The sequence below is a fragment of the Carassius gibelio genome, chromosome A20, assembly GCF_023724105.1.
Source record: "Carassius gibelio isolate Cgi1373 ecotype wild population from Czech Republic chromosome A20, carGib1.2-hapl.c, whole genome shotgun sequence".
In the NCBI taxonomy this organism is placed as follows: Eukaryota; Metazoa; Chordata; class Actinopteri; order Cypriniformes; family Cyprinidae; genus Carassius; species Carassius gibelio.
Genome location: NC_068390.1, coordinates 18725434 through 18741874, shown reverse-complemented (window position 1 = coordinate 18741874; position 16441 = coordinate 18725434). Strand labels below are relative to the sequence as shown.

Genomic DNA, 16441 nt, shown 5'->3' with positions numbered 1-16441 from the left:
CATGTATCTCTGACAATAAGCCTATTTTAAATGAGATGTAACCTCCAGTGATTTTTCACATCATTTTTTCCATAAAAAGGAGAAAATCAGTAAAAAAAAAAAAAACACTGACCTAGATTTCCCGTGTACCTTGAAGAAAAATGGAATCATGTCAGAGATAGCTAAATGTAGAATCATTTCTGCATGAATTTTAAATTAATATTCCAGGTTCAATGCCAATAACTGTTTAGCAACAAAATGTAAAAATAAATGTGTTTTTATATGATTTTAACGTGGAAAATTTGCTCTCTAACCTATAAAACATAGCACTGTAGTAGTACATCAACCCTAAAATAACAGTTAAAATGATCTAAACAGCTTTACAGCTTTACAGCACAAGTAACAGGAGAAGTGTTTTTATTATATTATAAGCTTCACATTTATAATTGTAAGTTTTTTTAAATTCAGCCCTTTTTGTTTTTCATTGTAAGTGCCTTGTAACCTCTTTTTTTTAAAGAAAACAATTGGGGTCAAATTATTTTCTGTGGTATAGTCAAAATATGCCACAAGTGCTGTTGATTTCAGCTTAACTTGTACTGAACCCAGGAAAATGCCTATGATTTATGCCGTTTTGGATTTCAAATATCCTCACCTGACCTTTTTGGATTGCAATTTAGAGTAATGATGGTTGTTTCTCTGTACCTTTTTGTTCCTTTATACATGGGCCAACTGATCTGTCAGTTTGAAATGTGTTGCCTCATAATTTGGCACTGTGGATTTATTTTTATTTAACTGGCACTGGGTTCTCTGAGGGGTCCTGCACCATTGTTTGTTCTTGTTAGTTGTATATACAAAATCTGTATCACAAAGCTGGCTTTCGGTAAGAAACTACTGCCAGAAAAAATGAAGTGCATGTCTAGCAGGCTTTGTGTTACCTACCCTTTCCAAAACAACATGTAGGAAACGAGAACTCAATTGCTCTTTAAACTCATGGGTCAATTTAAAACACCATAAGGGTTTCATGGTTGTCAGTCCTATGCTATGCTAAAAAATTCTTCATGTGTGATACCGTCTGACAAATCGGAAGATACTGGTGTTTTCCTTAATTATATAAGCATTTTGGCGAGCCAAAGTATTTTGATGTTAACCATCAGATCACTGAGAACCAGATGTAACACATAAAATCACGCTGACCTCTCATGATAGCCTCTTTTGAACAATGTTGGATGGCGCCTCAAAGTGAAACAATTCAATTTTCCATCTAATTAGCTGGAAAGTCTACACAGATCCATCTTTTTCAAAGTAGTGCTTGAACATGAGCAGATCGAAGTTTGATCCTTCAGGCAGGTGTTCCTCTATTCGATCTCTCCATGATCACTTTTCTTTGGCAGGGGAAAGCTCTTGAACATATGTGTATGTTTTATGATGGCGAGCTGCTGATACAGTTCTACTCAGCCATCAGTCTGTACTGTGTTCATCCAAACTGTCTGGTTTGGGTCAGCCATCAAATCAGACATCAAGAGACCACAACGGACAGTCAGACTCAGGACAGCTGAGAGGATCATTGATGCTTCCCTGCCCAACCTCATTGATCTTTACACCTCCAGATTTAGGGAAAGAGCTAAGAAAATCACTTTAGACCCCACATACCCTGCACACTTTCTTTCCGAACTGTTGCCTTCTGGTTGGCATTACAGAGCACTGTCCACCAGAACAACCAGACACTGTGTAATTCTACGTATGTCTTCACTATGTGTGTACTTTCTTCTGCACTGGAAGCTCCTGTCGCCAAGTCAAATTCCTTGTGTGCGTAAACATACTGAACAGTCGTCACTAACACCATCTTCCTTGTTTTAAGGGATAGTGATGGTATTCTAACACACTTCTAACTAAGCCTTCCAAAAGACTCTATGTAGATGATGCATTTTTCCAAAAACATCATGTACATTTCCATTTTGTATTATGTAGTGTGGTGGTAGTTGAATGAACATTCTTTGGTGCCATCCATCTTTTTTTTTTTACTGTTTTGTCTGGGTTTGTGTGGTTACATTTACTTTCTGTTGATACCAAGATCAGTTTGCATTAGTATGGAAATGGGAACTGTTCACAGGAAGCGTGTAAACAAGATCTGATTAATTGCTGTGGGTGCCAAGTGCAAGTACAGGTTTTATGATAAGGCATAAAAAATATTAGGAAAAACAGGTACCCAAAACAAGTGCTCATTTTCTCAGGCCAATGTTTATGAGCATCTATTTGTAAATTGTAAAAGATAATGTGCACATGTGCCAAAACTAGTGCAGACAGAATCTGAAAATGTTCTCGCAACTCTCTTTTAATCTTTTTTTAGTCATTTCATGGTGGTATTAGCAGAGTATTTTATTTCAGGCATAATGCTTTGTTTCTTAAGAGCTAAACTGTCAAACTTTGTTTCATGACTTCTCACACAAGACCCGCATAAGCAGTAATTAATGTGGAAAGGAAATGTAGAGAAAGAAATGTTGCCTTGCCAACTAACTGAAATAAGTTTAAGTACTAAAATGACTTAAACTATCTGACACAAATTAAAGCTGTATAGAACTAATTAAAATGCATAAACAATTTAAAATAAAATTTAAATATGAAAATAATAGATCATTTTAAATATTAATACATATAACAGTATATTATCAATACTAAAATAACACAAGCTACTTATTGTATTAGTGCATTGTATACTATCTCTTCAAAAATAAACAAAAGAATAAACAAAAACTCCTATATAAAAATGTATTTTGTTCTCTTTTCCTTTTTTAGTTGCCAGTTCCACTGTGCCAAATGTAAAATCTGGGATGACAGAAATTGAATGCGGCCTTACTGACCGAGTAATTTACATTGAAGTATGGTCATATACTCACATAATCTCTCACTGAATGTTCCTTTGATCTTAGAACACATGAGGAATCATAACATGTTGTTCATCAGCCTCATAATAAATGAGAAATGTACTGAATTCCAAGAAATTTGAACGGTAATCTCTGTCTCAAGAGATACATTATATTTAATACCAACCCCTGGTCTACCACCACATTTGATCTTTTCAGAAATATTATAATAGTACACTTTATGACACGCAAAAAAAAACATGGTCCTTTTTCCTAACCCAAACCCTCCATTAAAAGTACCATAATGGTATTGTGGTAAGGCAAATGCGCCTTGTTCATCTATCAACAATAAAAATCTAGAATATGTCGAAAAGAAACACAACACACTGCTCTAATCATTACAGGATCATGTGGAGAATCTTTTACAGTCAATAATTCCAAGTTGAGGGTAAAAAGATTAATTTTCTCCCACTTTTGTTATGATTATAGACTAGTGGTCTCAGAGCAGAGATTTTCCATTTATACACAATACTCCTTAATGACAGAATATTCACAGGAACAGCATATGAAAGTCTGAGAAGAACATTTATCCTATATATTCTAAATCAATCAGTGTGGTAGCAAAAATACTAAACTTTAAAAATCTACAATCTGTCAGTGATATGACTATACAAGATTGCAAAAACACTCCTTTTTAAAGTCGGTATGTCATAGTCATCAACAGAAGACAAAACATGCATCTCATCACTCATCTCTGTAGGTTGGGAGTTTTAAAATGAAGCTATATGTGGCTATCTTTAATCATGGACAAATCCTTTCCTTGGCAAAGAGAGTGAAAGTGAAGTTAGCAAGCACAAGAAAAGGAAATTCTGGAAAGAAGAGTTCTGAAAGGCTGTTTGTTTTTTACTTTCGACACAATAAATCTATTAAAATATTATGGAAAAAACTAACACTTAATCATTTATATGGGGTGAAAATGAGGAGACCACAGGAAAGATGGAAGGACCAATAGAAATAAAGAGCACTGAATACGAGAAAACAGGAAAAGGGGTCACAGCACTCTTGGAAAAAGACAGGGTGGTGTTAGAAAATGAGCAGCAGACAAATAGGTTGGTAGAAGAGGGAGGGCTGAGCTTGATGAATAGATGTTGGTATGTTCCTTCTTTCCTTCCAGAAGCTGAAGAAACTCTACTCTTGACTGCGAGCATGTCTACTTAACAAGCCATGGTGGAAGGAAGCAAACTCTGGCACTCTGAATTTAAGAGCAAAAAAGTAGGCCACATCAAAACATGCCATGAATCCGAGTTGGAAAAAGACTAGCATTAAAGGGTTTTTCCAGTGAGCAGGCAGAATTTCAGAACAAAACATTTGACATTTCTGTTGCACCTGAACCCTAACAGAAGCCACGACCTAGGCATCTTCTAAAGTGATTTAATATGTGTCTAACGGTGATTTGATGACGAATGACATAAGGCTTTGGCAAATCACAGGCCTGTACCAAAGTAAAGTAAGTCTCTCTGGATCTGGATTGTATGACTCAGAACCTAGTCAGCTTAAGTTACTTATAACTAATTTCACGTTTCATTAAAAGTGAATTTTATTGACACAGAAAGGAACATCAGTGAGAGAATTCATACTCCAAACAGGCTGAGAGTGGGTGTATGAAACTCAATTTGTGTTCAACAGCCTCATGGGTCATGTTTTTGGGGCTCCAAGTGAATACAAGTTCCAAACTGCACCAAACACATGGACTCAAAGGAAGTCTTCTGGCTCAAAAATCTTGGTCTGGCCTAAACAAAAGGAAAACTGTCAGCTGCTAATGTAATAAAGCCAAAAGGAAAATGCATACACCTGCAGGAAAAGAATAAAACACTTTCCTAGAGAAGACCCTAAAGCCATCACAATGTTTTCTCTGTATTTTAAAGGAAAGAACCGTTTAAATGATTTTCAAACAAGAGTATCAGGACATATTTTTAACCTGCCAGAACAGAATATGAAACAAAAAAGAAACTTGCTTTAAACTCAGCTTGACTTGGTCACTACATCTCCAAAGTGCTTGTGTATGTGCTTTGAACACCTTGCAAATTGCAGGCTCTCAATATAAATTAATGCATCGGTGTTCACAAAAATGAGTGAAGATATGAAGACACAAGGCATTTTTGATCATATACTAGGATAAGAGAAAACAACTGACAGATTAAAAAGGCCACTTTAGTCACTTCACTTTCAAGTGATGGAAAAATAGTTAAGGGAGAACACATTGAAGTCTGGTTATGTAGTCTTTCTTGCAAAGCCCTCCTTACATTTTAAACCTGCTGGCATTTGGCACCCTCTGCTGTTCCTAAAAGGAGAAAACACTTCATGCACTGTTTTAAACACTTGGTAAGCATCTGTTGTCAGTCTACTGTATTAAAAAGATCCCCAAGTAATTTAACCAGTACTAATAGCAGCCTAGTCATTTCCGATTTCACTGCACTTGAACAACATGCTTTTTAACGTGAAAACCATTGATGACACTTTTATATAACTCTCCCCATTCACTGGGAATTTATTTTAATTTATTTATTCATTTTACCAGCCCGGAGTTCAATGATGACTCCTTTATTGAGCGTATATGATTTTAAACATCAGAAAATTATATGCAGTCATGCATATCTGTGGTTGCAGTTCCTATGGCTCAATGGTAGAGCATTATGTCAGCAGTGCAAAAGGTCTTGGGTTCAATTCCCAGGGAACACACATACTGGTCAAAAAAAAAAAATTATAGCATGAATGCACAGTAAGTCGCTTTGGATACAAGCATCTGCTAAAATGTACATTTTAATAAATACTATTCATTTTATATTAGTAATATCAAGAAAACACAACAAAGATGATTTTCATATAACCTTTTAATTGTAATGTACTGAAAGCATGAACGTACATATAACGATAATCAAGCTATGAGTTTCAATGCACAGTCCTGAATGCAAAACGAACTAGTCAAGAATCTTACCACCTCTCTGGAGTCTCAATTAGGTTTGGTGGTTGTAATGTGGTCTATTTGTGTGCTTCGAAGGTCTTAATGGACACTGTGTTGCTTTCCCCAAGTGTGGTGCAATTTATTTCTTGGCAGCTTGTAAACGCTCGCTGACATTCTCCCAGTTCACAACATTCCAGATGGCCTTAACATAGTCCGGTCTAACATTCTTGTACTGGAGATAGTATGCATGCTCCCAGACATCTATCCCAAGTAATGGGGTGAGACCTCAAATTTAAAAGGGAAAGAGACAATATTAAAGTTTAAAGGCTATAAAAACAGATTATTTAGTTCTCCCTGCAGTCTACCAGACCATTGCTTTACCTTAAACACATACATCTGTTGGATATACAGATCTATGGATTACTCTTGTGAATAAGTCAAAGCTTTTTTTGGGGTATTTACTGAGGGACTTGTTAAGAGGGTTTGAAAAATGACAGTGTAAACTACCAAAATAGATCTGTTCTCTACCATTCATTGTGGCAGATTTACCTGTAGTGCCCTGCAAAGGGTCTTGGTTAGAACAAGCAGCAATCCTCAGTCTTCCACTGTCCTTATCAAAGCCCAGCCAGCCCCATCCTGAGCCCTGAACGGCCACTGTGGCAGCTGATATCTTCTCCTTCATCTTCTGAAATGAGCCAAAGTCACGCTTAATGGCTTCCAACAGCTCACCTGTATAAATAAAGTTCAAATATTTATCACATACAACTATATGCTTCATAAATGACGAATGAAATAGCAGTACGAATATGTTCAACATCTATTCATGTGTATAATACACAAAACAGTTCAAGAAGAGTGACTCCTACCTTGTGGTTCTCCTCCACCATTTGGTGACAGATTTGTCCAGAATATGGTATGATTAATATGGCCACCACCGTTAAATTTCAAAGCAGGCTGAAGGGAGACTTGAGTTATCACATCACCTGTAACACAGCAAGGTCAAACCTAAATACATGTTATATGCAATGAAGACAATTCAGATAAAATTTCAAGTCCTTAGAATTTTGTAAATGTAAACTAACATTTATATTGCCACTACTAAACCTTTTATCAGACATATACTGGCCTACATTTTAAATGATTGAAGGAATGAGGTGTATGTAACGGTCTAATTTTATTATTATTTATATGCTTATCTAGTATTTAACATTTTGAATCAGCTTAATTATTAAATTTTTTCAGTTCTCATTTGAATTTTAGTTTAAGTCTTAGTAAAAAAAGTATGTTCTATTGTTTATACATACATACATATATATATATATATATATATATATATAATGAATAATTTATATAATACATTTCATTATATATAATTTTATGTTACTAGTTATTAGGGCTGGGTCAACGCATCGAGGTCATCGATGACATCGACGCAAAAAATACGTCAACGCAAAATATGCGCATCGATTCGTCGACCTGTTTTTATTTTTCTAAAAAACGTTTGCAAAACGTTTACCTTATGTGCGCTGAATGATCATTTTGGGCGGCTGTCAAAGCCTTATTTGATTGGTGAGTGATGTAGAATAGAATGACTGCTGCGCCTGACAGGGCGTCACCTGAAGAAAGTTCACTTATAATTTTCCTATCAAATCTTTTTTTGTCCAGCTACAACAGACTTTTTTTTCTTTTCCCAGCAAAATATCCCTAAGAATAGGGGATAAGTTTTCTGGAATTTGTGCAGTACCATTTCATTATGGAACGTTAAAGATTGTGAAGTGATTGAGCAGCCAGATCAAAGTCCAAAGTAGTTTGTTGGTGTTGAGCAGTGTAATTTTATACCTAGAATCCCACTGTCCTGTCTGACAACAATCGTGAAGGAAACAAAAAATGAATAAATAAATAAATACAATTATAATGTGGAGTGTAAACCAGGCCCAATCATTTACAAAGCAATCTCATTTGAACTTACCCTTGGCCAGTGCCTCTTGATATTTCTCCTCAGTGACATTGAGGTTGTTGACATAAGTTGCATGGTGCTTGCTGTGGTGAAGCTGCATAATCTCAGCACAGATGTGCGGCTCAAGTGCACCATAGTCATATGGGAGGTCAGGCAGTGTGTGCTTCCGTCTGGAGGCCACAGCACCCAAGATGGGGTTCAGGGTGGCAGCACACCTGGAATCAGCAACAGGAAATAAAAAGCGATTAAATAATTTAATGTATGAAGTAAATAAACATTGCAATAAATGTGATGCAATATTTTGGCAGGGTATGTTGGATATGTTGCAAGATATGTTGGATTACTGTGGCGAGCTCCTACAGGATTGTTGTTACATGGCAGCAGTCAGGTGACCAGAATAAAGCTTTTCAAACTGGGGTCCAGGGATTTATTCATTTTAATATAGGTTTTTAAAAACATTTCCTTCCCACAATAAAAGGGGTTAGTTAAGAGGTTAAAATTATAATATTTTAGGTGTAATATATAATTTATAGTATGCTTGTTTCCAACAAAGCTACAGTTAGGCTGATTTGATCACATGTCTTCTGATAAAGTTTAATATAATTATTATTGTCCCAACAGGTTTGTATGGTTAGTTCAATAAGAATCTAGCTGTACACATTCATTGATGGTTAAACAACAAGCTAAGCTGTTGTTTGGCAGTCTCAAATCGACAGCAGCTCAATGTAACTTCATGTACACAAATTCTACACATACACATTTGTAAAAATCTATATTTTTGCGTGCATCTATTAATCATTTTGAGTCTAATTTCATCCCATATTTTCCATACTACTGATTAAAACTGCACTCGCAATATCAATTAAGCAAACTATTATAGTTTGACGCTGTTAGCCTGGTCACTCTACCAAACACATAAAAGTGCGCAGTTTATTCATACCGCCATCGATTTAGTAATTAAAAAATGCCTGTTTATACAGTCAACGTTAGCTGAATACAATACGAGAGTTGATTCAGACTTTATCTTTACCTGCGGACATATCCGACTCTACACAGCATGCTCGTCTAGTCCGTCACACAGCGACACATGCACTGACTGAACAGACCTAAGCCTGCCCTTGAATTTCAACTTCAACTTGGACTAGAAGGTACCATTATTTCAAAATAGGGGTCATGCGAAAAAATATAAATATTTTTCTCATTGATGGACAATCAGATGGACAACATATTAAACATTATCTGTGAGAGTAATATACGATCAGTGGGTTTAAAAAGAAAATTAGTTTATATATCTAGATGAGCGAGATTTATTTAAGTTACAGACGGTACACCCTCTGTGCCAATTGGTATAATTCAGCTAGTCATTCTAGGCCTTGCTATTATAGTGAGTAGTCACTGAAACAAATAGCTTCCGTACTACAGCTGCAACATAGCAACACAGTGTCACTCACATGCTCCTTATTTAAGTTTGTGTATATTCTGTTTAACTCTTAGTTGATGGAGACACGCTTTCTTTCTTTATTTTTTTATTTTTTATTGAATCACTAAAATTACACATTTTACAGTAGCCAAGGGCTGAACACAAAGAAAAAGAAATACAAAATTACAATTAAAAAAATTAAAATAATAATTACATACAAATATGGAAATGTTTACATACATTAATACACTTAACAGCTTTCTTGTTTATCAGATTGTAAATAGATTTTAGGTATTGCTTAATTTCTGATTTCAAAATAAGAAACAATGGTTTATTATTTTCGTATTTGCATTTATGAATACGAAAGTTTGCCAGCAACACTAATAAATTAATCAAATAGTATTCCTTATGGAATGACGTCATAAGTGAAAAAACCAAGGGATGTTGTCTCTAGACCTCCTGTTGTAACTTTCTGGAATAGCTGTGTTGATGGTTTGATATGGCATAAAATCTGGAAATTACCTCATAAATATTTGCAACTTTTTCCTTGTAAACAGATTTAACTGTGATATTGGTACACTATGCACATGGTCTACATACAGAAAACCTTTTTTAAGTTATTTTGGAGTTGTCCTTACTCAGCCAATTTTTGGTCAGATTTCTGCTCATTTGTAAGAAACTATATTATACCCAGTTTTCAACTTTGTTTTGAAAATGTTTTATTTTTTTTTTCCCCCCCCACTTATGACCCGCTTTCTTACTCCAGCGGCAACATGGCAACACATGCTCCTCCCCCTCCGCGCTCGCGCCAGCTCGCTGATGCTGTGCGGCTGAACATCGCGCACACGCTGGTCATGGCGGACGGACTCTCCTCCCCTTCGCCTAAATAAAGAACGTAGCTTTTCCTCCTCCAGAGAAACTCATAATTAAACATAACAGCTTCAGATCTCGTATTGGAAGAAATACGCGTCATTCCGGTCGAGTTGAATCGGGTCTGGTAAGTGTTAATGGTTATATTTTCTCTTTTCAGATAAAGTACTGCTTCTCGGGGAAGGAGAGCCTCTTCCTTCTCCGCCATTTTGTGGCAGCGAAACTGCTCCAAGAAGGCGCCGCACATTTTTATTACTCAAAGGTCTATTGGCGGTAATTTATTGACTTTATATTAAGACGATCTTGTGTTATTGGCTACGTAAGCTTCATGTTTTCCCCGACAGATACGAGCTTCATGAGATTGAATCAGAATGTCGCGCTTGTTTGCAGCGGGAAGCGTTTAGCATGTCAACTCTTCAAGGCGATCTCGTTTTCCCTAGAAGATAAGCTTATTGTTGTCAATGTTGATTTGCACGAAGTTAAGCTAACCGTTAAAATGTTATGGAGGCCAATAAGACTGTGTTGCTATTTCGTTTCTATAAATGTTAAATGTAGAGACGAAGATGCATGAAATGTTTGAGCAGTGAGCCCGTGTAATTTCTCGGTTAGTGAAACAGTTTCGTTTTCAAGCATTTTTTTTTCTCTATTTTTGTTGCGTTTTTACTATCTTTTGCCTTTTAAATGCACGACTGCGAAGACTAGACGTAACAGACAGACAAGTTCTTCCCCTGCGATTATGTAAAAACGAGCGAATCTCTCGCCTGGTGGCCTACATTTGTAATAGCTCATGTGTAGGCGTGTGAAATCCACGCTACTGTCTCTAGGTCTTTGCTTCATATTACTGCTCGTAATCTGTGCATATATTTGAGTCGTGTGCATTCACTGTATGCTTGATCTGTTCGCTTCTGTCTTTCACAGAGATCAGAATGACCAATGAAGAACCTCTCCTGAAGAAGGTGAGCTCATTGTCGCAGTCTAATCTGATTATATGTGTCGCTTTCCACCAACATGGTCTCTTTTTAAGTCTTTATTTCCTTTTTTTTGTCATTGCAGGTTCGCCTTAGTGAATCTGACATGAAGACCCTGACTCGAGAGGAGCTGTGCACAAGGTGTTTAGCCATTCTGTTGTGCAATAAGTTTTAAGAGTGTGTATTTTGAGGCTTTACAGATGGTAATGCTGATGTGTTTTTTCCCGGGTGTAGGTGGAAACAGCATGAAGCATATGTCCAGATGCTTGAGACAAAATATGCTGATTTAAACTGTAAGTTTGCACGTCACAGATGTTCTGAATAATTAAGTCTTGAGTGGTTCACTAAAGCCAAGAGTATTAGACTTGGTTTTATGCTGTGCAGAAAATAACTAATGCCTCTCTTTCATGTTGACATGTCTGCAGCCAATGATGTGACAGGCCTGAAAGAGTCTGAGGAAAAGTTGAAGCAACAACAGCAGGAATCCGCTCGCAGGGAGAACATTCTGGTGATGAGGCTTGCTACTAAAGAGCAGGAAATGCAAGAGTGTACAGTAAGTACTATGTTGCTTTTTTCCTTCTGCTTTATGCTCACTACTTGAAGGAAATGGGTCAGTTTGCTTTAATGATATGGAGCGTAGTAGATGTTCCACAGCTTGTGGATGTAGTGTATCAATAAAAGTGGACTTGTACTTGACTTGTACTGATTAATAGCTACTGTTTTATTCAGTCAAATGTATATCCGAATGTTTATCATGCAAATTCTCACTGTGATTCATCAAAGTTGTTGTATGGACACAGAAGTTGGAATATTGTTTTCTGCACTTAAACATGGGAACAGCAGACAAAAAGAGCAAAAGAACAGCAAATGCATGTTATCGGAGAATGTTGGATAGTGCACCTTCACGCGCAATTTTCCCAGTCCGGCATCAGTCATGTTCATTTTGACAGTTGTTGAAGGTTAATGTGTTGCTCTGAAAAGTTTGAAGTTTTAACCTTTTTTATTTATTAAAGTTACATTGTTATAATTGTTATACGTGTGTGTGTGTGTGTGTGTGTGTAGTTATTAGTAGTTGTTTTCTGAAACCATTACTTAATAGTATACTAGCTTCAAAGCTAAAGAGTCCATTTTTAAAAACTGGTCATCACATGCCTTCATTGACTTGATATTGGTCATTTTTTTTAAATGCTGAGATTTTAATGGTTTCTCTTACCTTGCAGACCCAAATCCAGTACCTGAAGCAAGTCCAGCAACCGAGCGCGGCTCAGCTGAGAACCTCCATGGTGGACCCAGCCATCAACTTATTTTTCCTCAAAATGAAGGCTGAACTGGAACAGACTAAAGACAAACTGGAGCAAGCCCAAAATGAACTGAGTGCCTGGAAATTTACACCTGATAGGTAAACTAAAATAACTCCCCCCTCCAAACAAAAAGTCAAGACTTTCCTGATTCACCCCCCACCTTGTCCTCTGCAGGAGTGCAGATAATGGTGGGGGAAGACTGAAATGTTTTGCTCGCAACGAGACTCAGACTTTAAAGCCAAAGCTCAGAACAAAAGACATTTTTCTTTCATATTGCCCTGCTATTACAAATACCGTAATGTAAAATCAGAACAAAACACAACAGTTTTGGTCAGGTGACACTTTTGTTTCAGCTTTCTCTCTCCCCTACACCCCTCATGGTACAGAAGCCTGAAGGAATCGGGACTGTTCCTGAAGAGGTGGTCACGTCGGAAACGCCCCCCTTCCAGCCCATGTTAGAAAGCTTCCTGTAACAAAAAAGGCGGCATATGAAAGACTTGAGCAAAGCGTTGGCTCTGGAGCTGATTGAACTGTAGCTTAAAGATCACTGATTGAACATTTAAAACATGACATGGCCCTACTAAATGTGTTGCAGAGGAATATTCCCCCATTTAAACTTTGAGACTCTGGTTAAGAATCTAGACTGTAACACAGGGAGGTGTGAATGTAGTGTGATGCAATGAAATGGGGAGGAGTTAAGCAATCTTAAGACTTTGGGGCAGAAGCCTTTGTTATGAGATAAGACTTTGGGGGACTTTCTGATCTGCAGAGACTTTGGTAAATGTTCATCTCACAGGTGCGACATACGGTACGGTGTTTCAAACCTTTTCTTCTTCTTTTTTTTGTGTTCGTAATATTATACTTTGTTTTTGCTCTGGAAATGCACCTTGCATTTACAGCAGTGTGGTCCAAATGAATTGAGCGATTTGGTAATCTTCTTAAATTGGCTGTTGCGCTGCTGCAGATGCAAACCTAATTGTTGTTTTTTCAATGTGAATGCAAATGTGTGTTAGAGAAAATTATTCAAGCTGTTTAAATGTTTGTGTATAATAATTTGTATTCATGTGTACCTTTTCTAATCCACCTTTTATTCAGTTATTTAGTTCATTTTTCTCTGGTCACGTCTAAGTCTATTGCAGGGTTTTTTTGCTCCGTAGATATTTTATAGCGATTACATTTTTATGTTAAAGTTCTATTTACCATCTAAGTGATTCAGAAGTAGTTTGAGCTTCTCCTTTGCAAATCTATTAAAACAACTTGGGGTAAGGCAATTTTTTTTGAAAATCTTTTTTTGAAATATTGTCTGCTTTAAAGTGACATTATGTAATTCGTCAGAGATTTCATTGGAGGTTAGCAGCAGGTTGTCTAGGAAAGATGGTGAACCAGTTTAAGGAGATCTATATTTGACCTCAAACTACTTGTAATGTTAAATACCTGCATTTTCTCTGAATTCCAGTTCAATTAGTTTGAGGTCAGTAGCTATCTTGCTATTACTATCTTGCTTTATTTGGCACCAAAGCAACCTAGTGACCACTAAATTCAAAGTGAAAACATCTTTATGCAGTATATCAATACAGTACAGACTGCAGAGTTTTCAAGTAAATGTGGGTTGCATTTACCTACCCCTAAATATGCTGCTGAATTAAATGAAGTGCTCTGCCTTTTCAGTTATTTTATCAATTCAATGATAATACAAGAAATTGAGTTACCTATTGTCTGGAAAGTTTCAAGCACTTTTTTTTTAACCTTGTAATTTAGTACAAGACCATTCTAAATAACATTTAAGTCTCAATTGATGCAATTATTGCTTGGTTGCTCATAGCAGTGTTTAGACTAACAGGTAGGTACTCTCATTGGATCTGTGTTTATCTCTGCTTTTAGATTTTAAAATGAAACTTGGTTTTAGCAACTTGTTCAATGGCCTATTGGAATGCTACCATACTAGATCTGTTCAGATGTATTGCACTTGTTGGTTTAAGTTGATTTGGTCTGATAACTTCAACTATCTCTTCCCAGAATTGTTTGAACTGTTAGTTGATTTTCTTGATTGTCGTTGACTGTTTACATGCACACCAGGAAACTGCTTATTGCAAGAGAGCTGCCCAAATGTCATTGCGTTTACATGTGCTGTGTTAGCAGTGCATTTTTAAACCGCATATACATGTGGCACAATTGGTAATTGGGTTTCTCCACTATGTTACTTTTAGTCGTCTTATCTTTGCCACTCACATGCACTCTTTAAAAAGCTGTGAGAAACCTGTCACATAAGGCTTAATCTCTTGCAGAAATCCAGGCATGTTAAACCTCTTAGTTCGCTTTTACTAGTTTCAGAATGCTGCTTTCTGCAAAACTACACTATTTTCTTAAGTGCATATAAACATCTTTTGCTGGTCACCAGTTTTTATCAGTGTGGCAGTTGGAGAGTTTGTTGGAAGCGGTTTCTGGTTGGCTGATGTTACCACCCAGTTTGTAAATGCAGTGGCTATGTTCACGATGTGATGTTAGACTTGTTTCCCTTGCAGCCAGACTGGTAAGAAGCTGATGGCGAAATGTCGCATGCTGATCCAGGAGAATCAGGAGTTGGGCAGGCAGCTGTCTCAGGGGCGCATCGCCCAGCTGGAGGCTGAGCTCGCCTTGCAGAAGAAGTACAGCGAAGAGCTCAAGAGCAGTCAAGATGGTGAGCAGAATCCTTCTCCATTCATCCAACTCCATTTATGGTTTGTTTTCATGGAACTTAAACTCAATTTTTGTTGTCTTTTTTCTTTGTACCTTTGCCTTTTTTGGGGTCCAGAGCTCAATGACTTCATTATTCAGTTAGATGAGGAAGTGGAGGGCATGCAGAGCACCATCCTGGTTCTTCAACAGCAGCTGAAGGAGAGCAGGCAGCAGTTGTCTCAGTTGAACTCCCAATGCACTTCTAGTGGATCTGGTCCAAGCAGAAATTCACCTTCAACAGCCTCTGAACCTCCCATACAAAGTGAATCTGCGAATGCCTCGTGCTCAAACGTTGTGAAAGACTGCGGAAGGGTTTCCAACGGACCCTCCAACGGGAACTCATCTCAGAGGGGTGCATCTGGGGCCAGTCTGTATAGGGAAGCGATCAGTGCAGATGAAGATTACCCACCATCACCATCTGTCTTCAGCCCCTCTCATGGTGGCATGTTGAAATTTTCCAACCACTCAGAAGTTGCAGTGAGCCAGAGGGGTGGAGAAGGGTATGTGACTCAACTAAGTGCGGGCTATGAGATCGTGGACTCACCAACGGGCAGTGAGACGTCAGTGACCCAGCACTCGAACGATACAGACTCCAATGCTGACTCCCATGAGGCCGCTGCTGTCTCCAAAGGCAGCAGGACTGCTGGTATGCGGCACAGCACTCAGAATGGCCTGGACTCCTCTGCAGCAACAGTCGCCTCCAGTGCCTCCACAGGGTCTTTGTAACGGTCTAATAGTTACGTTTTTTTTTTTTTTTAAAGTCATGATAAACAAGGAAATTGCACACTTCAGGCCAGTTAGTTATTGTTTGAGAAATGGTCAAATGCATCACTTTTGTTTTTCTACCCAACCTTCCATCACCACCTATTACAGTGCGACATGTTCAAAGCTGATTACGTTTATAAAATAAGAAAAATTGTGTTTGTATATTTGAATTCATTTTTTTTTTTTTTTTATGAATGACTTTTAAACCTATTTTTTTTTTCTCTCTCCTTTTCTGTCAGATATAAACATTTGGTTCTGTACTGTTCATTTGCTTGCTTGTTAGAACTCGGAAATCATTTAGCTATGTGTTGTATCATAATGCTCAATTAAGTCTTGAAGGTGACAGTTCAGAGAGTCCTTAGATTCCTGATGTTGAACTTTTCTTTTTTTCCTCTACATGAGAAAACATTTTGTTTGACTTGTGTGTAGTTTGAGATGTATCTTGGTAAATTCTTATTTCAATCCTTTTCATGTACTGACCAAATATCAATAAAGAATTTTAATGACTCAAACCTTGCTTTGATTTTCTGCTTTGAATGAACTCTATTCAAACCATTACATCTGTTAATCAATATGTTTTCACTGTAATTCCTAAGCAGGAAAATGCAATTAAATCTGTGTATTTAGTGAGACTGTAAAGTGA

At 37.3% G+C, this 16441-nt stretch overlaps 2 protein-coding genes across 4 annotated transcripts; one reads left to right on the top strand and one right to left on the bottom strand.

Annotated features, from left to right (window-relative positions):
- Nucleotides 1-5713: 5713 nt before the first annotated feature.
- Nucleotides 5714-8908, bottom strand: LOC127938019 (superoxide dismutase [Mn], mitochondrial). Its single transcript, XM_052534382.1, has 5 exons — nt 8790-8908; nt 7772-7974; nt 6669-6785; nt 6352-6531; nt 5714-6087 (listed from the first exon to the last, which is right to left on the bottom strand). Exons 1-5 carry the CDS (start codon nt 8816-8818, stop codon nt 5942-5944), a joined length of 675 nt encoding a protein of 224 aa, XP_052390342.1. The 5' UTR covers nt 8819-8908; the 3' UTR covers nt 5714-5941.
- A 1085-nt stretch (nt 8909-9993) lies between these two features.
- LOC127938299 (pre-mRNA-splicing regulator WTAP) lies at nt 9994-16310 on the top strand. 3 transcript variants are annotated; one of them, XM_052534812.1, is made up of 8 exons: nt 9994-10176; nt 10968-11005; nt 11103-11158; nt 11252-11310; nt 11443-11570; nt 12238-12416; nt 14841-14995; nt 15110-16310. In XM_052534812.1, the coding sequence occupies exons 2-8, from the start codon at nt 10976-10978 to the stop codon at nt 15757-15759; spliced, it is 1257 nt and encodes a 418-aa protein (XP_052390772.1). In that variant the 5' UTR covers nt 9994-10176; nt 10968-10975; the 3' UTR covers nt 15760-16310. The 3 variants fall into 3 exon arrangements, with proteins under 3 accessions (XP_052390772.1, XP_052390773.1, XP_052390774.1); XM_052534813.1 differs by lacking the exon at nt 9994-10176 and adding an exon at nt 10245-10311; XM_052534814.1 differs by lacking the exon at nt 9994-10176 and adding an exon at nt 10291-10322.
- Nucleotides 16311-16441: the final 131 nt, after the last annotated feature.